We start from the raw sequence: 23,520 nt of genomic DNA, 5'->3' as shown, positions 1-23,520 counted from the left end.
CCGTCTTAAGGAAAAGAAAAAAGAAAAAAAAAATCTTTGCTGTAGGAATGCTGTAGGAGATGTTGCAGTTCATTTCGAGATAAGCTACTTCACATTTATAGAAATTGTAAGGATTTGAACATTATAAAAATGATTCCCAAAGCTATACATATGCTGATAATCCTGGTACCCTAGGCAGCTTATATAGTAATTTCATCTACATTGATCAACACATGTAGGAGAAGTTGGGGAACAGATCATTATAATAATAGGTTTTAAAAAAAATAATTAAAAATTAAAACCTTAAGTATTTGAACAATTACATCATTTCTGTCATTTTGCTTCCACCATCACAACACACACTGCTTTTATAGTGTGTACACATTGGTGTAACCCTAGAAACCTGTCGGCTTTCCTGATGAGATCATACGAGCAGCAGGTCACGTTCGTGTAGGAACTGGAACATTTTGTGTAAAAACAGACACTGAAAGTAAAGTCATGCATATTTTCTGTCTCTGGGCCCACTGAGAGTTACAGACCCACACATACCCCTGCTGTGGTACAGCTGTCTCTACATCTCCCGGGTCTGCAATCCTCAGCGGTGGAAACAGTTCTGCTCACTCACACACTCTTACACACACATCCACAGCAACACCTATCTGATGAAGCCCTGATTGGTAGCTGTTACCACGTACTGCTTTAGCTGAATCAGTGAATGAAGTTGCCTGACGATGCCCTTCCTGTGCCGAGCATGGCAGCTGCACCTGTATTTGCTCTCACGTTAGTTTGTAAAGACTAACCCGTACAAATGCAGGCAGCATGTGCACACTGTGAGCCAAGAGAACTCTTAAAACACTCTTCTCATCAGGGTGCGCAGGAATCCAGTTGATGATCTGACAATCTCAGCGACCTTTGCCCTTGGGTTGATGTGCTGAAACAGCTGTGTTTACCCATTAGGAAGTGGGAGGTGTGGGTTGCTGCTTGAGTGCTTGATGGGACTTCTGACACCCCTGTTCCAACCCTGCAATCTTAACCAGCTGCGAAAGCGAGATGGGTATCGTTTTTACTTTGAGTGTCTGTCTGTCTGCTGCAGCAATTCTCTCTGTGATTATTCTCCATGAATGATCACACGATTGGCTCATTATTCATATCCAGTTTAGTCTTTAAAGCAAGCTTTCACCTGAAATTAATGTCAGACAATAGCCCCACGTGACTAATGAGGATAAACAAGCAAGCCATACAAGCACATGGCTAATTAACATACTACAATAGCCATTTCTCAATCCATTCAAACGCTTGCTGTTTACACCAGCACAAAATTCAGTTCATTTTTATTTATATAGCGTCAAATAAAAACTTCTGTTGTCTCAAGGCGCTTTAAAGACCTGCAGTAACACAGAGAAAACAATCAGATGACTCATGAGTAGGCAATTGGCAACAGCGGGAAAGAAAAACTCCCTGCACTTCCTGTATCCCCCATGTAGCCTTAATTTGTCAGATGCATAGGCTGATGCTTGGTATTTTAGTAAAAAGCTTGGCACTAAACTCATTGTCATTTGCTAAGGGACAATGGCCTTCCCAAAGCCCCAATCTCCACCCCATTGAAATGTATGTATGTAATTTATCTATGCTTGTAAGCCAGGAATTCAACCAATTTAAATGAACTCTACTAACTCTGTCAAGAAGAGTGGTCACATATCCAGCCAGAATTATGCTAGAAGTTTGTTGACTGTCACCGAAAGCATCTGTTCGATGTGTAACTTGTTAAGAGGCATTTAAGCAAATACTAGTGGGGGTTTCTGTATCCTGTATTTATACTTTTGACACTGGGTTTTCTCTAATCCACACACAAAGTAAATTCTAACTTGTGCATCCAACTCTTGTGTTTTTGAAGTCATTAAAGATGTATGCTGAACAATCAATCAAGACTAGAAAAGGAACAGTTCAAAGAAATGACTATAAGCCCCAAATTACCACGACATTCATGCCCATGGCATGTGTTTTTAAACTTCTGACCACCGCTGTAGCTTCAACCCACAGGGTAATTTTGTATTGAGTCACTACTTTATCAGGCACAACTCTTCATGGTTTAAGACTTTCTGTAGAAACAGCAGGCCGTAGAGTCTGCCTTTGTTGTGGTTTACGTGCTGTCTCTTTGACATTGTGTTAGAGAGGTGTTACCTAGAGCTGCTTGATTTAGGTAAACACCAAAGGGTTATTTTGCTCATTAACTGTAATCTTCATTGTTTAATGCAATTATTCAAATTATTGTTAACAAATACAGGGAGTGCAGAATTATTAGGCAAATGAGTATTTTGTCCACATCATCCTCTTCATGCATGTTGTCTTACTCCAAGCTGTATAGGCTCGAAAGCCTACTACCAATTAAGCATATTAGGTGATGTGCATCTCTGTAATGAGAAGGGGTGTGGTCTAATGACATCAACACCCTATATCAGGTGTGCATAATTATTAGGCAACGTCCTTTCCTTTGGCAAAATGGGTCAAAAGAAGGACTTGACAGGGTCAGAAAAGTCAAAAATAGTGAGATATCTTGCAGAGGGATGCAGCAGTCTCAAAATTGCAAAGCTTCTGAAGCGTGATCATCGAACAATCAAGCGTTTCATTCAAAATAGTCAACAGGGTCACAAGAAGCGTGTGGAAAAACCAAGGCGCAAAATAACTGCCCATGAACTGAGAAAAGTCAAGCGTGCAGCTGCCAAGATGCCACTTGCCACCAGTTTGGCCATATTTCAGAGCTGCAACATCACTGGAGTGCCCAAAAGCACAAGGTGTGCAATACTCAGAGACATGGCCAAGGTAAGAAAGGCTGAAAGAAGACCACCACTGAACAAGACACACAAGCTGAAACGTCAAGACTGGGCCAAGAAATATCTCAAGACTGATTTTTCTAAGGTTTTATGGACTGATGAAATGAGAGTGAGTCTTGATGGGCCAGATGGATGGGCCCGTGGCTGGATTGGTAAAGGGCAGAGAGCTCCAGTCCGACTCAGACGCCAGCAAGGTGGAGGTGGAGTACTGGTTTGGGCTGGTATCATCAAAGATGAGCTTGTGGGGCCTTTTCGGGTTGAGGATGGAGTCAAGCTCAACTCCCAGTCCTACTGCCAGTTTCTGGAAGACACCTTCTTCAAGCAGTGGTACAGGAAGAAGTCTGCATCCTTCAAGAAAAACATGACTTTCATGCAGGACAATGCTCCATCACACGCGTCCAAGTACTCCACAGCGTGGCTGGCAAGAAAGGGTATAAAAGAAGAAAAACTAATGACATGGCCTCCTTGTTCACCTGATCTGAACCCCATTGAGAACCTGTGGTCCATCATCAAATGTGAGATTTACAAGGAGGGAAAACAGTACACCTCTCTGAACAGTGTCTGGGAGGCTGTGGTTGCTGCTGCACGCAATGTTGATGGTGAACAGATCAAAACACTGACAGAATCCATGGATGGCAGGCTTTTGAGTGTCCTTGCAAAGAAAGGTGGCTATATTGGTCGCTGATTTGTTTTTGTTTTGTTTTTGAATGTCAGAAATGTATATTTGTGAATGTGGAGATGTTATATTGGTGTCACTGGTAAAAATAAATAATTGAAATGGGTATATATTTGTTTTTTGTTAAGTTGCCTAATAATTATGCACAGTAATAGTCACCTGCACACACAGATATCCCCCTAAAATAGCTAAAACTAAAAACAAACTAAAAACTACTTCCAAAAACATTCAGCTTTGATATTAATGAGTTTTGTGGGTTCATTGAGAACATGGTTGTTGTTCAATAATAAAATTATTCCTCAAAAATACAACTTGCCTAATAATTCTGCACTCCCTGTACATCATGCATTTGCCAGATTTATTGGTATGCCGGTCTTAATTTCATGCATGATATCAGTTTTACAACTGCCATTACATTGATGATAGATTGGCCAATGTGAAAAAAGCACTGCTGTGAAGAAAAAGGCGTGTGCTCTATTTATAACACACCAAATCTTCCTAAGAGAAATGACTGCAAACAAACTATTAATTTTTACCACACTAGCGTGATTCTGAAGGGTGGAAAAGTCAAAATTGTAATTAAAATCTGTTTAATCATCTAGGCCTCTTTAGTGATTTTGGAAACTGGTTGCATTTAAGATGCTATTCTTAGTATTAAGTTTCCTTCTGTTTGTAAATGGGATTGTGGAGACAGCTGTTCACACGGAAAACTCAGGGTTCAAGTTCCAACACTGGCAAACATGCCCAAAAGCCCAAAATTACCATGACATACATGCCCATGCCGTAGCACCCTTGAATTTAGCTACTATGGTGGAAAAAAAAAAATCCCAATTTTTCTCCACAATGGTTGTAACCTAATCAGGTGGTCTCTGGCTCCAGATCTGCAACTGACTGATGAAGGTTTAGGCAACTTCAGTGAGAGACTATAACCACGGGGGCACAAATGATTAAATGAGGGTAAGGCTATTTTGGCACTGGTCTAGTGTATTTCAATAACAGTCATTACCACCATTAAGCAATGATGTGGGATAGTGTGAATCGGCCCCATTTTATGCATCAACCTCATTTGTAATCTTGGCTTTAAATGCAAGAATCTGCATGGAGAATTAGCCCCTGAATTAGGCCATTTTTACATGTTGTGTGAGAGAGGGGGCTGGGACTGCCAATTAATTTGATAAATTAGAATGTAATTCATCTCATTTGGCATGAAGAAAAAATTAAATGACCATTCAACCATGTTCATGGGCCATTACAGAGGCATTATAAGAGCCCAAGTAACTATAAAAGACATAAATTGCATATGTACTTATAAATTCATCTTTGTGAGGACCATTTCGAGTTTTAGATCTCCTCTGTGAGGACATTATGGCTGGTACCTGCTTTCCAACACACCAAAAAAAGCTACTCAGAGGCTCAGATTTGACCTAACATTTAAGATCAGGATTAGATTCAAGGATAGAATTTGGTGGCACCCAGTGTTACTGTGGGTTTACTCTGTGTCCTCAGAAAGACAGAAACACAGACGTGTGTATGCTGGGAAGCGGTGAGGCCGCATGCCATACTGACATCACCGCAGCTGTGCTAAGTGGGCTCATACAAAACTCCCACACATGGCTCACATCCGACAGCAGCAGTCATCAAACATTAGCTCGAAGTGGCAGTCTTTACAGACTGCTCTTTGGCTCATTTCAACTCTCTGCTTTGTGTAAATCCAAGAAACGATGTTAGGAGCATTTTTAACATTCATACTGGCCATGAGTGAAATATCTTCTCAGATGATTCTCTTTCCTCTCTCTAAAGCAGAGGCAGGACACATCTGTAAGCTGCAGACTCCACATGACCACTACTGCTTAGAACAGCATTTTGACTTTTTACCTGTGGTAAGAAGCTAGTATAAGTCTCAGTCTCAGAGTTTATCAGATGGGTGCTAACTGCTGCTGGACAGTATTGACTTTTAACATAATAGACACTTAAACTTACCATCATCTGCTCTCGTCCTAGTACAGATTATTAGAGACACACAGCTTAGCCATTTTCTAAACATCCACTGGATGCATGGAATCTCACCATCACCCCATAACCTTCTTTAATGATTCACAACGGTTAGCTCAACAGTGATAGCAGAAACATAATTGGAAGCTCAAAAACGTGGAATCAAATACAAAATATATTGTGATTCTCTGCGGTGACTCCTACGCATGCACAGAACTCTATTCATAATTTCTAAACAGATGTGCACTTTAAAGTGAGAAAACGCAAGTTCATTATAGTGATTCCACAAAACTAATTCTTCAACAACTATTTGCCCTACTGCCCAAACTGAGCTTAAGTCCAAAGCCTTTAATTTAACAAGTTCAACAAAGTTCAGAGCTCTGTCAAGGATAGTCTGTGTACGTCTGAGGAGCAGTAATCCAGAGCTGCTTCCTTATGCAAATCAGGAAAACAACCCTTTGAATATGTGCAGGGAAATTAGCAACCCGGTTGCAAACTGAAATTCAGAGCGCACATACCCTCAGGAGGCTTGAAAGCTTTGGCAGAAAATCCTCTCTTTTACATAAGCCAGAAGAGGATCCAAGATTGTTTAAACCTCCCTGTAGAGTCTGGTCTTGTAGTCTGAAAGAAAGCTTCAACTTCGCACCATCCATTCACAACTATTGATCTGTGTGTGGGCATATACTACACATGGAAAGGAAAGTTGAGACCACAAGTGCCCTAGTGAATGAAAACAACATACTGTGTATAGTGTGGTAAAGTTTATGTGCCGTGCTACAATCTAGCAAAAATATCCCATTATGCAGATTGCAGAAAAGATTTTGTAATGGCAAACAAAAACAAACAAATACACAAAAAAAACTCTCTCTAGAAATGTTTCCCCCACAAAAGCAAGATGACGCTGTAATGTGATGCCTTATTGATCCCAGCAGGAACTGCAGCAAAGTCTTGCATAGGACGCTGCAGTGCATGGTTGCCAGTGTTGGCACTTGAACCCTGAGTTTTCCATGTGAACAGGCAGTCTCCACAATCCCATTTACAAACAGAAGGAAACATAATATCAAGAATAGCATCTTAAATACAACCTAATTGTGCAGACAATGCTAACCAGTTTCCAAAAATCACTAGAGGCCTAGGTGATTAAACAGATATTAATTATAAGTCTGGCTTTTCCATGCCTCAGAATCCAGATAGTGTGGTCAAAATTATTAGTTTGTTTGCAGTCATTTTTCTTTGGAAGATTTCGTGAGTTATAAATAGAGCACACACCTTTTCCTTTACAGCCAATCTATCATCAGTGTGATGGTAGCTGAAATAAAACTGATATTATGCATGAAATTAAGACCGGCATACCAATAAATCTGGCAAATGTATGATGTATTTCTTAAAAATAATTTGAATAATTGTGTTAAACAATGAAGATTACAGTCAATGAGCAAAGCAACCCTTTGGTGTTTACCTAAATCAAGCAGCTCTATGTAACACCTCTCTAAAGCCTCATTTCCATTACTACCTACTCAGATCATCTCACCAAGGCTCGACTCGGATCAAGCGGTTCTCCATTAAATTCATGTACTACCTACAGTTGGTGGGACACTCCGTCATCATAGCAACGCAGCAGAGTGTCCCATGGCATAATTAGTATGCGACACGACAATAATGGTGTACGTCGAGGCGATGATATACCTGCTGCTCTGTCTGTGGCTTTTCGTCAGACTCTGGGACCACAGTGTTTTTGTAGCCATTTCCCTCATTGCCCGGGTGTCAAAAATGACAGTTTTGATTTTCATGAACGAGATACTCTCATGACTCATTCAGTGATGCCACTGACCATATAATTGGTTAGCTGCAGTCTGGAACTCCAGCCAACAGGTACTAAAATAGTACCTGGTACCAGGTACCATGACCTAAGGGAAAACATTAAAAACTGTGGTGAACCATGGCGAGTCGACCTGAGCAGGTAGTAATGGAAAAGGGGCTTAATATGAGTGTCAAAAAGACAAAACGCAGGGTGTCAGTTTAGCTCAGTTGTGTTAAGCAGGCGACCACATGCCATATAGCTGAGAGCGTGTCTGACTCGTGGCCCTTTGATCATGTCTTCCCCTCTCTCTCACTGTATCTATGAAATAAGGCCAGAAAAGAAAAGGAAAAAAAGACAACACGTAATCCACAACAAATACACGTTCTGCCAGTGCAACAGAAAGTCTTCAGACATGCATGGACCAGGTAGCAATCAACAAATGTCTGGAACATCTCCTCCTCCTTACATCTTTACTGAGTTTCTTGGCCTCTCTCAAAATCAGCCCAGTGCTGTCAAACAGATGCTGGCAAAGAGAAACTACTAGCTGTCATGATCATGATCACCAACATGAAGTTAACAGGCCTTGGCCTTATCAATTTAAGATCTTGCACAACCTTCAGCACCACTTATTAAAAGACTTAAAGAAGTGTGTATATACATTTGAGCCTACATGTATATTTGTGACTGTGTGGATCAAAGAAGATCATTAAAGGTGTATGGTATTCAATTATTCCACAATGAAAAAATGAAATCATTAAAAGTAGGGATTCTTTGGTTGATCACCTGCATGTCTTTAAACTTAAAAGCTAACTTTAATTCAATTTTCCCAGTTTCCCACTTCTTTGTGTGTTATTTGAGGTCTTGATTTCAGTATGTGTTTCACAGGAGATCTCTCAGTCATGTCCCTGAACAAAATCAGGGCACAGGCATCAAACAGTAGGGCAATAGCATGTTTTAGAATGACAGCTGCATGTCAGCCTCCAATGATGATTTAGTACCTAAAAAGGGATCTACTTCAACAACTAAGCACAATGCTTAGCAGGAACAGTTTTCTTGCATATTGCAAATGGCGGAAACAACAAACTTGTTTCACCACAAAGAAACAGACTGTCAAGTATAACCAGGAGGAGTTAACACAGTGAACCAAAAGTTATCGAATGACTCAGCCAAGTAACGCTGGAGCTCTCGGTAGTTACACTGCATATAACAGGAAGAGCAAATGGTGGATGGAAATTGCTGATGCAGTTACACTGTGGTAAAGAAAGGTTTTAAATAGCTGTTTAGAAAACCTGAACCGAGGTACAAAACTGCCAGTAGAACATATTTTTGAGTTTCAATTTTAATGTTAATGTAACACTAAATATATAATGACTAATTTACACCAACTGACATATAATTAACTCTGAGTTATTGGTTCTGTTACTAGTTAGTTAAACTAAACGAATGTAAGTCAATTGACAGCAACCAACCAACCAACCCGGTGGCGTAACGTTCCCTACTGACAGATGATGCTTTTAAAAAAATGTAAGCACTTATTTCTTAAATTCTGCTACACAGGGCTCAATGGTGTAAATTAGCCTTTATATGTGTAGTGTTTCATGTTCACTTTAAGATTAAGTTCCTTATACTGCATTATACTTAACATACATACATTTGGCTTGTGCTGCGTCACTGCATATATAGATTAGGGCTGCCACGATTAGTCGACTAGTCACGATTACGTCGACGACTCACTTAATAATCGACGTGTCGTTTGAAGCTTTGTAAGATCCCAAAAGACGCAGGAATAAGTAGTAGGATTTAAGAGTGTAATAACGGACGAAACAGAAGATGGCAGCACTGCATGTACAAGGATGCCAGCTGACGTTAAACCCCGAAGAAGAAGAAGTAGCTCTGTCCCAGAATTCATAGCGCGGCCCAGCTCAGTTTCCAACAATGGCGGTAGCTAGTTAGTGTTAATATTACTCTTATTATTCTTTCTGGGTCACAAAATAAACGTTTAACATATTTTCAGGTGAGAATGTAACTGTGTAAACCTCAAATATCTGCTCAATTTATCAAGACACCACATATTTCGAAAAGCGCTCCGACGTCTGTTACCCCCTAGCTCGATAGCTAGCTGGGGGCAAAGCTCACTAGAGCCGGTGAGAACCCCGGACTCCGGACAAATCGTTTTCAAACCCATCGCCGTCTTTTGCTACTCAGGTTAAACGGTGACAAATAAGTCACTTAGATAACTTAAAAATGTTATTGTTTGGCTTTTTTTCAGTATTTTATTTGTTCCTGAGTAAATCGGTTTGGCTGAGATTAAAGTTATAGTTTTTACACAGCTGAATAAACGTCAAGCAGACAGCTGATTATCAGAAGTGTGAAATGCTCGAGAATATACTCCGGTGTCCTGTTATATTTTAGATAGCAAGGAGTTTATTAAACTTCACCGAAACAATCTGCAAATTTCATTAAAATTTAATAAACTATCATCTTGCCTTTATTTTTAGTTAGCACATACCTTAAACACTTAAAGCTGTAAGCTAATGATAGTTACGTAAGAGCAGACGCATGCTGGTGCAATAAGCTGTACGTTTTATGTCCAATGGATGCATGATCTGATTAGTCGACTAATCGCAAAAATAATCGGTGACTAGTCGACTATCAAAATAATCGTTTGTGGCAGCCCTAATATAGATGAGTCATTACTTTTGCATCATAATGCTACTGCTGCTATCTTGTGGCAATAAAGTCACATTTCAAATCAGCAGTAGTCTGTCATCGGTGAACAGCAGCTCAATTGGCAACAACTTCCCTTCATTTTGTTTGTTTTAATAAACAATGCAACTTGCAAGATGCGATCACAGATAAAACATTAGTGATTGCAATTTTTCTATTTTAACTCTATATGACCACAAGTGTCATTTTCACAAATTTCCTTGAACTGTCGTGATATAACTTTGAGGCTATCCGGTCTTTAAGTGATGACGTGCTGAATCCTGCTTCCGGGTCCAAACTACCCTGCGTTTAATAGGGCTATTGTGCTTTAAACATGTTTTAATACTTTGTAACTTGTTCTATTTTCTCTCAACAAGCCCCTAAAAACAGTCAGTGATCACTGTCGGCCTCTCTCGGTTTTATTACCGCTAATAATTTTAAAGCTCAGTTTTTAAAACCTTAGGATGCAACTACAGCCCAGCCCATGCAGCAGTACATTAATGACCAACCTCGTATTGTGGATGGATTATCTTACTTCTTCTCCTGACTGAAGTTTGGTCCGTTTACAGCATCCTGCCATGTGAGTACATTTGTTCCTAACCATCGGGAACCCTCACGTTGGCTTTTATCGAGTGGAAAAAAAGTTTGTTCGTCCTCCAGCTTCACTGTGCTAATGTTATGCTAACATAACTGTGTTGCTAGCGATCATGTAGCACATCATTATATACCAGCTAGTCCAACTTCAGTAACCCTACAAACGTCGCTGCTGTTTACTTTCCTATCTTAATTTATGTTGGAAGTGATAGCAGAGCTGTACGTTTAATTTTTTTCAGAAATCTCTGTCAGAACATGGTATATTATATTTAGATGGAAGCTAGCAAGCTAACACCCTGCTAACTTCTAACTCCATTAAATTTAATAAATTCTGTTTTCATGGATGCCTGAATGTTAAACTTAATCGTTGCACCTGGTAAAGCAGCAACACTGATCATTTTCATTAAAGATGAAGGAATTTAGACAGTTTTTCAACTCTCAGTAATGCTTTAGTGATCGTTTGACTTTGGGACCTGCAGCGGAGTTTGGGCCCGGACGCAGCTAATGACGTCAGACTTAGACCGGATTATCACCCACTCTGTGCAAGAGCATTAGAAATTAACTGCAAAAACAACTTTCATGGTAAGTCATGTACACGTCCCAATTCTCAATAAATCTCCACCAAAACCTCATCATAAAGGCTGTAATTTATAAATTTTTAACATTTTGACAAAGACTGATTGAAACTAATATATATTCATGTTTTTGATTTTAGTTTTATTAGAGCACAAAATTAATTCAGTTGCTTTACTCTTTTTTTTGTGCAACTCAAAGTGCACGTTTATTATCACATCACTGCCAGCTTTGCTCGTAAATATAAATGTTGTTGCTGCACAAGTAGCAGCACTGGTGGTGGCTACTATATCATTTATATGGCTTTCTTATGATTTAGTAGCCAGTTGTTATATCCATGTCTGCCTTACATTTTGTGCATGTTTTCCTACACGATTACTTGACTGCAGACAAATTTTAGACTTTTCTTAAAGTAGTCTGCTTGTTTTTATGGACAAATACCATTCAGAAAAACATGTACAACCAATGTATATATTACAGCATATTATTTACACAACACAAGTGTACAAAGGCAAACAAAAAAGAACAATCACACGCTTATTTGCTATTATAATGTGCACATTATGACATAATACCAATATTTCACCTTAAAATATTGTCGTTATCATGACACACCTAATGTACAGTCCCAAATGTTTTAAATTATTTTCTGATACGTCTTCTTGAGGGATGGACTGGTTAAAACACACACATTTGACACAAATGAGTTACAGTGATTTCTGATTGAAAGTGGATTAATGTTACCTGTGCCTGATCAGTTTTGTTAGTTAAACCTAACTGAAGCTATTAAACACTCACCCAGGTGACAGCCCATTTTACGTACTTCAAACCAAAGCAAATCCTAATAACGAAACAATTTGGGATTCCAGCAGCAAAGCATCTTGTCTAACATTTGTATGCCAAATGTTGCATCTATCTGGGGAGAAAGCAACATTACACCACAAAAAAATGATAAAACAATCAATGAAAATGGAAGATCTAAATGTCGCCCAAGCAATTTAATTATCTCACTCAGAATAAGCCAGAGGACTGATCACTTCATTGGTTCAGAGTGAGTCGCACATCCCAATATCCTTGGCCCTAATGAGCACCCGAGGGCTGAAATAAAGAGCACTGTGACTCCAATAGTGCTTCAACAACTTCAGTCCTATTCAAACAGAATCATTACAGACAGAAAGGGATTCAATTGCCTCAGTTCATTGCTGATGCTTCAGCTATGTGAAAAGCAGGCCTGCTGTTACTGCAATATGCTCATAGCATGTTTACTATGTAAATTACAAATAAAGAGCACATAAAAAGCAGGGTGGAACTGCCTGTGCCTGGTCAACACACTGTGTCACCTTTCACTTAATGTAATCTGAAGTGCAGCTGACACCTGACCTGTCTGGCCTCGCTCTACTGAAATAAGGCTAGAACAACCACCGAGGAGGTGAATGAACACACATGCATGAATTGTAAACATCAATCATAGCTTCTCTTTATAGCAATGCTACACCAGCATATTCATCTCTTTTTTTGTTTCCATGCATCTACAAATCCGATAAATCATGTCTGTTGTTGCAGACAGGGGCAACGAGAGGCCAAGGTGGCATCAGACTAGCGCACTTCAGTGGGCCTGCAAAGAGAACGATGGCACTGAGCACAAAGGGGAGATCGTAACACAAATCAAGCTGCAGTCAACTTTTAATTAACCTTCCATGGGTTGGAATACATAAACATTTTACGACTTCTACTTCTTTTGGATAGACTGTGCTGGCCAAAGGCTCTCTCTTTCTCTCCACCATCTTGCCTAGAGCGGAACTAAACTGTGGTTTGTAGGGAGGGGTGAAAACACCACTTTCTTTATAACAACACTAAATGAGAGCAGACTAAAAGAATAAATACAAAAGACTGACTGCTTTCTCCAGATTCTCTCATCTTTTTTGTTGCTAAAAGCCAAAAATTTGAAATTAAATTAAGATCTGATTAACAGCCCCGAATTTTTATCAACAGCTTTACACAAAACCTTCCTCTCCAGGAACTAACCAACCACCTTTCAGGAGAACTAACCTGCAACAAGACCTTACAATCTGAATTTAGAGGAGATTATTATAGAACGGTTAAGCTATCCCAGTGCTCCAAATGCTACCCATTCAAATTCTTTAAGATTTCAACAACAACGATATTAGTTTGAAAGGTGTCAGGCCAAATCTAAGGGTTTATCTACGTATCTTGAAAAGACATGTGTCTATACAGCACAGCAAATATCACTAAATGAGACAAATCACCATCCCAGCTCTTCTGTTACATGGCAGGAAGCAAAAAACAAACTAATTACTGATAATTCACTGGAAAATATTCCATTACTCCATCATTCCATCACAGTACTTCCACTCGTGTGACCTGATGTGTTATTCCAAAGAACTTCGCCTACGATTGTCTCACTGATGAACAGATAAGTCGGACATCCACTCAAAGCAAAAATAGACTTCCTGGAATTTTAATCTGAGGTGAAAAAACAGGGGGAAAAAAACATAGTGAGAGGCTGGAGGAGTCCTTCACTGACAGGGTGCTGTCATTCTATTGAACCTAATGAAATGCCAACAAAAAGAAAAATGGAAAGTGTGGAAAAGGCAAGTGACATGCATTGGGAATCAAACCCGGGACTTGCTGCGCAGGGCTGGTTATGAGGTCACCTCGTTTTGTTATGACAGCTGTCTTTTTCCAAAACTGAAATTGTAATTAGCATCCTCAAGTCTTGGCCGTTTGCCACGTGCTCGGCTACCAATCACAATGTGGGCAATAAAACATATGGTTAAAAAACAGAGTGGAAGAAGGCAGCGAGCTGCAATGTCTGCTGGCATTATTTATATCCTTAGCCTCAGGGCCATCACATTCCCAGCTCCACTTGTCTCCATTGATCAGCTTCAGCACCCCCCGCTCCCTCTTGCTCTAAGCTGAGGAAAAATGATCGCCCCCCCGCAACACATCCCAAGATGCCAGGACTCAACACACTTGATCTATCAACCGCAGTTTCACAAAAGAGCTCGCTGGATAAGTGGGATTTCATGGTCTTCTTGGTGCCAATACACTTTTTCCTCCTAAAGCTTAAAATATACCCTGACTATTGCTGCTCTTTGTATAAGCTGTCTGCGCTGTGTGACCATACCTGTACAACAGCTCGGCGCACTCCCTCAGTGTTTGCTTTTGGCTGCAGGGAGTCACACCCCAGTTATGAAGATAACGTGCACATATACATTTACCTCTGAAAATGAGGCACTCTGTGCAGGCTGTGCTGTAACTGTGACAGGTAGGTTGACAACTGTAGTGTGAGGCAAGTCAGTAACAGTCTATAGAAGACACAAAATGAGTGATCTAGGTCTGATCAAGTCAAGTTTTCTCAATTTCCCATATTTATTTCCCTCGTCCATTCAAGTACATCAAATGCACTGTTCGCCACACTGTCCATTATTGAGCCTTAAAAGGCAGTAGTCCTGGAGCACCCACCAATTAGTGACCAAGGCAACAAGAACTTTCAGGATTAAAACCAAAGGCCTGAGGGTCTGTGCCTCCCCTCCCCTCAACAGCCGTAATGGACCCTCAGATCTCCACAGAGTGGAGGCCTGCAGGGGGGAGGGGACTGACTGGTAGGCAGGGCTGTCAATCCCGCCCCCACCCCCCAAACTTTTCACCACATTGTTTTTTTAATGTACCCCTTCCACTGAAAACTCAACATGACAAATTCTTAAAGTGTCCGGCCAATCAGTCTATGAGCTCACATTCCAGGTGTGGCGATCATCCAATTAGGAATTCCCAATCCCCAGCCAGCTGGAATAAATGCATTAGTGCATGCACAGAGCAAAAACACTGAGCACATTCCCAGCCATACTGTTAACAACTGCGACCATTATCACTTTAGTTTATTCACTTCTTTTAGGACTTTAACAAAACTGTATGTCAAGCTTGTATGGCTCTACACATTGAAGACTAACTCTCCCACCCCCTTCTCTCAGTGGACTGCCACCTTAAAAATGTGCGGGTCAGCATATAAAAACAGACCCCAGCCAAATTACTGCAGCTGCGTTGTACCTGTGTGGGTAAATGAGAGGCCAGTGCGCGAGGTACTTACTTGCCAATCACCTCGCACAACTCGTATACATCCTCGAACAGCACGTCGTCGTCCGCCATGGTCATTCAGGTAAACGAGGATGCTCTCCTCAAGATATCCCACCACGGGCTCCGAAGGGATCAATGACAACGTAATTTCTTGCTGAATGGGCTTACAGCTGTGCCAGTCCACACACGCACTTTGTATTTTTTTTTTTAAACCACAAACACGCACACACGGGCACAATGTGATAAACGGGGAAAAACGAACGTGTGCCCAACTTAGCCGGCTAGCCACATTAGCTGGCGTCCAAGGCTGTCACTCCGCGGCCCCACCTTCTCCCGAGCTACTCTCCTGGTAGAAGGGCTAGCCAGCGAGCTAGCTAAACAGTAGCCACAGAGCAGACCCTGGGGCGTGGAGATTTCCTCGCTCGTGTGCAGAAAAACATCCCTCTTTGCATGCCTCAGGTTTGTATCTTTACTGGTGCTTGTCGCCGGGGCACAGGAGTCCCCCCTCAGCAGCATCCGACGGATGCCTTCCCCTTACCCACCAAGATGCTCCCCTTCGCCGCAAGCTAACGAGACTCTCGGAAAAAAAAAGAACGGTTTGCTAGCTGGGTTTAAATGTGAGCTTAGCCGTCGCTGAAATCACAGGTTGGCTCCCTCCGTTATTGCGCTGTGCACGCCCAGTGTATCACAGACAGCTTATCCCAGCGAGGAAGGGGGGAAAAAACCGTAACGTGAGCGGGATACAATACGCTTCAGCTTCCCGAGCCCAAATGGAAGACCTTCACATTCATGTCCACGACTGCTCCTGCTGCTACACGCGCCGTCTGTGCTCGAGGTTGTTCAATTAATGTCGTCTTCCAGCACAGCCGAGCCGACGTCCGCCGCTGCTCCAGTTCTTTCGCTGGATCAGATGCAGGCTGGCTGGCTTTGACTGGTTGTTTCTCCGACTTCCAGAAATGCCCGGCTCCTCCCTCCCTGTCTATCGCCCGGGAAACTGTTCCGACCGGAGCCGAAATGGCCAGGGAAAGCGGGCCCCGGATTCCCGTCTTTTTCCTTGCGTCGCTCGAGCCAAGATGGCGTTTTGTGGGGTCCGATTTAGGCGCAGTTTCCTTAATCTCTTCTCCAACCGTTGCATTCAGTGTATCCCGCGCAGGCGTCGACCGTCCAAACCTCATCACCTTACGTCAGCCCCCCCCCCACACACACACACCACCTTTTTCCCTTCTTCTTCTCTCCATCATTTCGAACAGTTTATTTCTCCATAAATCTCATCTGCCACTAAGGACTCACGCCCCACACCCTGGCTGCTAGCGACGGGATTAAAACCGTATACTTCACAATCGCTGTCTAAGCGTGGGTGACTGCTGTCCTCAGTGTTTCCCAAATTCCCATGGGTCTTTCGGGAGGTTTCTCAGCAAAACTGATGGACAGCATAGCGTTTGCATTATCTCATTAATCTGACAGTGACCGCTAGATTGTGCCACTGATGTGTACTCTAATTCTCCTCTGTGGAATTTAGATGACTAGCGAAAATAAAGGCTTTTTTCAGTTCAAATGGGCATCCTCAGCACTGTAGTTCAAGTATTAACGCGTAATTATCTACTTTCGCGTAAGCTTTTTGCAGGTGCGGGTTCAACCGGTGCAGACACGCAGGTAAGGTCTCCTCAGGTGTGGAAAGACGGGCGGAGAAGCCCCCTAGAGGTGATGGTAAAAGGCCTATGTCTCCCACTGCTCCATTTTGAATACCCTAAGGAGATATCGTTCCAAGGAGAAAATGAGGGGGAAAGGGGAATAAATTAATAAATAATTGACAAAATCCAATTTCACTTTTATTGTAAAACAAATCAAAGATGCAAAAAAGGGATCAAATCCCGTTTATTAAAGACGTCCATCTTAATTCACCCTATTTGCACTGGATTTTATATGACGTAGAGAACTGCAACAATCTTGAATCATTTGGAAAATGTATGCAGTCATTTACTACATGTGTAAGTATATGAGGCAAAGTTAGTACAATAGTAACAAGCTTGTCTATGACGCCTTTTTGCCATTTCTTTTGTTCTCCACTAGTCCAGTTTCCAAAAAAACAAACAAAAAAACTGGGACACAGCTGAGATGTGCCAAGTTTTCAGCTAAGAGCTTTTTGGGAACCTCCAGATTGCAAAAATACTATTATTAAGAGGCATGTAATATTTCTCATACATTCAACTGAAGAAATTGGAACAAACGGCTTATCAAACCAACAAACAAAAGACAGTCCTGTGAAAATGGTCTGGTACAAGGACTAGACTGAAAATGAGTGCAAAGGCAGACAATGTCCAAAATAAGAAAAAAGCCTGGAGAACTATTATTTAAGACCATTTTAAAAGTCTGGCTCCTTGGAAATATAAAGAAATTTTATATTTTACTTTATTTTTTAAAACATATATTTGAGAGATATGTCCTCTTTTTTGGGGGGGGGGTTCCTTCTGTGGAATCACAGTTAAAAAGCGAATTTTCTATTATTTATTCTCCCGTTTTATTTTGTTGTCTTTTTTGTTTTTGTTTTTTTTAAAGACACGTTTTGTTTTATATATTGCAGAGCTATGTTTTCCAATTACAAATTACCTTTGCATGAAAGTGGTTACAACTGAGGGTTGAAAAGAAAAAAATAAAAGCGTTTGGGTGAGGTACTTCACTAAAGCAAAATAATGAACTCAGACGGCCAGCCCCCCTCTAGAGGGCGCTGTTCTCACAGGGCACCCTCTGCGGTTTCCATGCCGCTGCATCCTTTCTCCTCGAGCATCACCTGCTAGCTTCCCCCATTGGCTTAAGCCCACCAGCAGCTACTGATAATCCGATTGGCTGCTGATGTGGTCATCATACTGTCTGCTTCTGAACAACCCTCCATTTGATGCACACACACACACACACACACAGCTCGGGGAAAAAAGTGAGACTGGAAGGAAAGTATGCAATAAAAGGAGAGAGATGAATAGGAAAATGATAAAGGAAAGGGAAAACGGCACACATGACAAAAAGACAAGAGCTCTGTTTCCATAGTAACAAGGAAGGGGATATTTTTTATGGTGGTTGCATGTGAAACTGGCAGTTCATGAAAAATGCACATACGCTTATACACTCCTATACATCTGGTTGCACTGACATGCATGAATTCCCTGAAACCATCACTACACACACAGAGACAGCCCTGCACTTAATAGCTTTGACAGAAAAATAACCTTCACCTTTAAATTTCATGTGTACCTGGCACACATTATTTTCAGTCCTACTGGTTAAACCGTTTTGACTAGCTGTGCTTTTCAGAGAACCGTTTGTTTCTCTCCAGGCTGACATAGATTTATCATCAATAATTTAGACCAAATCAGCTGTATAACATTGTATTACAATCCTGCTCGGTCCTCTTGGCATCGAGGTGTAATGTAGAGAATAACATGCCAAAAAAGATATGAAGGAGGATGCTTCAGCGCAGAAAAAGTGGGACATCAGTCAGCTGAATTAGTGCAAGGGGAAACAGGGAAAACAAGGTTTGGACTGCTTAGACTGCTACATGCTTCCAGCTCCATATTCTTCCCTAGGGAGCAATAACCAGCAAAAGGAGAGGAGTCACTTCAACACAAAGTGCCTTAAGTGTTTCCTCCTATAACAGAAACTCAATTCTTACATTCCAGCCATGCAGTCTTAATTTATTTGGTGTTTGAACAGAAATGCCAGCCACGTTCTTTTTTCCAACTTGGTTTTATTTTATTTACACAGATTGATATTACAGTTACAGTAAAACTTCCATTCTATGGAATGGGAAACGTATAAGAATTCAGGTTTTTCAACTAAGTAAGCTGATATATTTAAAAATATTAATAACAGAATATTTTTCAACATTGCAAAATTACCAGTTTGGCAGAAATTGACATTATAAAGTCACAATATTTCTTCTGTCTTTTCACCTCCTGGTTTTATTTGATCATATTGTGATTCTGAGCTAAATTTCAATGTATTTCCAGATTGTTATCTAATAAATAATTAGATTAGGCATCAACTGCAAATTCACTGAATCAATATGGCTGCTTCGTGAAAACAATACAAAACAAAATGAAAAAAATATATATATAAATATAGTTTTTCCACCGCAGCAATTTTTTTAATCTCAAATAATCAAAGGAGCTTGCAAAGAAAAGTGTCTGGACTTCTTTAAGTTGCTTGAAGACGTTTCACCTCTCATCCGAGAAGCTTCTTCAGTTCTAAGGTGAAATGGTGGGGAGTCCCAGATTTAAACCTAGTGGGAGTATCCCCCCACAGAGGGACAAAAGGACCCCCTGATGATCCTCTAATCGCCTGAGCCAAGGTGTGAAACTGGGTGTGGGTCCCAATCAGCCAGGGTTTGTCCTGTTTTATGTATGTATATATATGTATTATATGAATTTAAAATATGTCATCTCTAATATTTTTCTCATCAATATTCAAATTAAAAAAAATTGGCTTTTTCCTCTGTAAAAATTGCTTTTTTTCCCACTCAGAATATCAGTCACAGCAAGTATTTCGGTAATAAGCCATCAAAGGCTAAATGTAAAAATAAAAAATATAATATATACAATTTTAAAAAAATAATTAAAAAAATATATAAATATATAAATTATATGTGTGTGTGTGTAAATTAAATAAAGTTAAAAAAAATTAAAACGTTTTAGATTTCGATAAATTGTGAAAGGGGGAAAAAACTACAAATCCCACTTCTTGTTTGGGTAAATGTGATTGGCTGAGTCTGACCGCGCAGGCTCCTGTGAAAGCGCGATGTTCAAATTTGTTTCCGGTTTTTCTTTTAGCCTTTGTCGCTAAGCCAGAGACATGGAGCGACCTCAAAACAGGTAGAAAGTTTACCTTTGTCGTTATTACACTATACAAATGCTATTTTCTACAAAGCAGTTGCTTTGTAGAAAATGGCAACAATGTGTCCAACGACGCATTTTGGTTTATTTAACGGCATCCGTCGTTGGAGACCCCAACACCATTCAACATTCAGCAATTAGGTGGTTTAATGTTGTTTTGCATTTAATGAAATGCACGGGCTTGATACAACGTTAAACTTGTCATTTTAGGATTTTTTCACCTCTACTTTTCAGTTCGGCTTCTCTCCTACACATCAAAGAACTGAAATAAATCAAATTTTTACGTTTTGCAGTCGTAGCTCCTTTTTTCACCCTTCAAAATGAAACAAGTGGCAGGGAGTGGGCACTGAAGCTTTTGTGTGTTTAGTTAAGCGCAGTCTGTGTAAAGTTTAACTTTAAATGTCACTCCATGGTTTCTAAAAACACGAATGGATTGCCCAAACAGGATCGGGACATAGTTTGCCTTTTTTTTAATGCTAGCATTAGCCCGCTGGCTCTGCCTCGGTCTTTTTTGACATGTTGCTGCTGTTTTAAAACAGGGGAGCATCTGACCTTTAAAATAAGTCCACATCCGTACACAGTCTGTTGAGTATAAATACGTTGTGTTGACACAGTGGCTATAATGCGTCTATAGTACATTTAGAAATGGTGTTTGTGTATGAAATGAATGGTAATTTGTTTTATAATGAGTCTAATAAATTGGGTATTTAAGCACATGAGAAGTGCAGGTTTTGCAAAAGCCTTACTTGTGTTCCTAGTTCAAAGCACAAGTTTAACTGGAGATTGTTGCTTTATGTTTGATTTATTTTTTTAAATTCATGTATTGATTGACTAATTTTTCTTTTCAGTGTGGTGAGGACTCCCATCGACAGCATTGTGGCTCAGAGGAGGAGCAAAAGTAAAAGCTACAGACAGTCATACCGCAGCTGCCTAGGCGCTGCTTCAAGGCTCGGCCACACCCCAGGATGGACAGCGCGGAGGCTCAACACCAGCAGAAGAACAAAGTCACACAATATCACCGTGAGTCAATGCAAGTTTCTCTTCTAAATATATTAATTATCTGGAGAACAGAACATGGAATCGCCATCCTTTGCATTCTGCTCTTTCCCTGGTAAAGGAGAAGGTGAATCCAGAGGATCTGGCCTTACTGGTGAAGACAGAGTGGCAGCTATCGTACGTTACACCGCTCTACCAGTTCAGACACACCCAGCTCAGGAGCTACTCAAGGCAGCTTTCGGCATTTATTACTGCAGAGAAGCAGCAGGGTTTGGCAGTGGAGGTTGAGGGAGTGCAGACCAGCTTCAGAGTTTCCTTCTCTGTGGTGCAGGGGCTGGGAGAGACGGACGATGATGCTGAGACGGTCCTCGTACAGGTAAGCACAGGAGTTTGTAGAGGCAGGGAGAAGGTTTTCAGGCACAGTATGAGCTGGCTTTACTCTGTCTTCTTTCCCGTCACAGATCCATTCAAAGCCGGTGTTTGCAGGGAAGGATGAGGCGCAGAAGTTGGTGTGGAGCGGCTGGCTGACCTGCATCAATGGCAATCCTGAATATCTTCACTCGCTTCCGAAGGACTTCACCTGTCTGCCGCTCTTTGGCAGCCGTGGGGCTGAGAATCTCACCTCGTTGGTTAAATCCTGGTTTCAGCAGACCTTTGACTGCTGCTTTGGCCCTCTGGAAATCAACCAGACCTGCCTGCAGTGGCTAGCGGCATTATGGACTAACTGCCACATAGAGTCCAGCATCCAGCATCTCAAAATGATTTGGACTCTTCCGGTTGAGCCACCGTTGCAGATCACCTACACAGTTAACCCTCAAGATGCGTGGGAGCTGTGGAACAGTGTGAGGATCCCTTCACTGGAGAGCAGGGAGGAGGAGGAGACAGCAAGAAGCATTGACATCGAGGAGGTGACGAGGTTCATGCAGGGCCTAATGAGCCACTTCTACAGGCATTTCAGATTGGACCTGTCAGCAGGACGCCTGAGTCAGGTCTCATCTGCACTGGGATCAGCCAAGTTCAGCGGCAGGATCAAGGTACTGCCCTCAGAGCTTTATTTATTTTATTTTTTTAATGAAAGAAGAACCTGCTAATAATATTGGTTTACTTTTGTTTCAGATGTCCAACAGCAGATATGTCCTCACAACCCTATCACTGCTGACAGAGTGTGCCCTTCTCAAAATGCCCATCTGAGCACAAAAGAATGACTTTGCAGCAAGAGGAAATGCAAATTCTGCAATATCAGTTTGCAAAACCTGTTATGGAATAACAAATATGGCTTTTATTCTTTTCTTTTTTTTTCTTTTATGAGCAAAAACAAACAGTGTAGCCTCTTTACACGAATTCACCACAGGCTAGTGGCTTCTGGCTTTTTTAAATTAATTTATTTTTTCCCCTTTTCATATTACATATCTGGGATGTTACAGGAGCTCAGCACAGGGAGGATTGTGCTTGTAATTATGAAGAATTGAGGATAAAATTTGAATGTTTCTTGTCTGTTCGCTCAGCTCTTCTTGTAAATACATTGTATGTTTATTCATGTCCACCTCTTTGTATATTTTTGTCATTTATAGTTATAAATAAAAACCAAACAAGCTTCAACCAAGTGATATTAAAAAAAAAAAAATGCAAATTGTCACAACGAGAGGTGGAACTAAGCAGATGTTAGATTTCTGCGTGACTGAGATCTTTGGCTTTTATTGTTAGTAAAGTAACTTTGTAAAGTAACTTTAGGTCAGGGGCTTTGATGTAGCCCCTGACCTAAAGGAGTCAACGCCATTGTCCTGCCCTTTAATCCAACTTAAATCTGCTTGGCTGCTCTTTATAACAGAAGGTTTAAACACCAGGTGGGTGGGGCTTCAGTGCTCACCTGGGATCGTTTTTAGGAGTTTAAAGTGAAACAAATGTATGAAACTAAATGTAGGAGCAAACAGAGACCTCATTATTTTAAAATGACCATATAAGGACATCATTATTATCCATCTCTGCAGTGCACATATTACACATGCAGGTAAATTAGATAAGGCAGAATCTGGCTCCTTTAGAAGGTTAATGAATTTCTTATCAATTATCTTATTTAGTTTAACACCATCAACAATTGCAGTGGGGTGGTGGTGTATTGCGAAGTAGGATTTCATGTAAGTTCTCATGTTTGAACAAATACAAGTGGCACATGGTGAGCAGGACCTTAATAACACCACTGAATAACGCTACAGTCTGCATGCTTGGTCTTAACTAGCTGCCATGTCTGATTTACTCTGCTAATGTTGCTTTATAAAATAAGATTTATCTATATGTTGGCTGTTAATCACCAAGAATATTCAATCTATAAATGTATTTCGCTTTGATATGCCTCCTTCATTCACAGAACCACTGAGAGTACAAAGTGCTAAAATA

The 23,520-nt window shown here is 40.9% G+C and overlaps 2 protein-coding genes across 10 annotated transcripts in view; one reads left to right on the top strand and one right to left on the bottom strand.

Moving 5' to 3' along the window:
• LOC146360910 (peripheral plasma membrane protein CASK-like) overlaps positions 1 to 16,434 on the bottom strand; it is a 50,104-nt gene extending 33,670 nt beyond the window's left edge. For 6 of the 9 annotated variants that reach the window (XM_084920359.1, XM_084920361.1, XM_084920356.1 and 3 more), the window contains exon 1: positions 15,261 to 16,433. In XM_084920359.1, coding sequence (XP_084776485.1) covers positions 15,261 to 15,325 — 65 coding nt within the window. In that variant the 5' untranslated portion in view covers positions 15,326 to 16,433. Of the gene's footprint in view, positions 1 to 15,260 lie in introns of all 9 variants that reach the window. The other 3 variants (XM_084920355.1, XM_084920354.1, XM_084920357.1) reach the window with 1 other exon arrangement.
• Positions 16,435 to 20,017: 3,583 nt separating this feature from the next.
• Positions 20,018 to 23,468, top strand: cenpl (centromere protein L). The gene is made up of 5 exons (XM_084922585.1): positions 20,018 to 20,109; positions 20,979 to 21,150; positions 21,248 to 21,502; positions 21,588 to 22,160; positions 22,243 to 23,468. Exons 1-5 carry the CDS (start codon positions 20,090 to 20,092, stop codon positions 22,315 to 22,317), a joined length of 1,095 nt encoding a protein of 364 aa, XP_084778711.1. The 5' UTR covers positions 20,018 to 20,089; the 3' UTR covers positions 22,318 to 23,468.
• The last annotated feature ends 52 nt before the right edge of the window (positions 23,469 to 23,520 follow it).

The sequence above is a fragment of the Perissodus microlepis genome, chromosome 23 (genome assembly GCF_051167445.1).
Source record: "Perissodus microlepis isolate ML-2025 ecotype Zambia chromosome 23, ASM5116744v1, whole genome shotgun sequence".
NCBI lineage: Eukaryota > Metazoa > Chordata > Actinopteri > Cichliformes > Cichlidae > Perissodus > Perissodus microlepis.
This window is presented reverse-complemented; position numbering and strand designations above follow the sequence as displayed.

Excerpts from the sequence above, each read along its gene's own strand:
- cenpl (XM_084922585.1), top strand. The coding sequence starts at position 20,090 with ATGGAGCGACCTCAAAACAG. Across the intron at positions 20,110-20,978 it reads ATGGAGCGACCTCAAAACAG|TGTGGTGAGGACTCCCATCG; the intron begins GTAGAAAGTTTA and ends TTTTCTTTTCAG. Across the intron at positions 21,503-21,587 it reads CTGAGACGGTCCTCGTACAG|ATCCATTCAAAGCCGGTGTT; the intron begins GTAAGCACAGGA and ends TTCCCGTCACAG.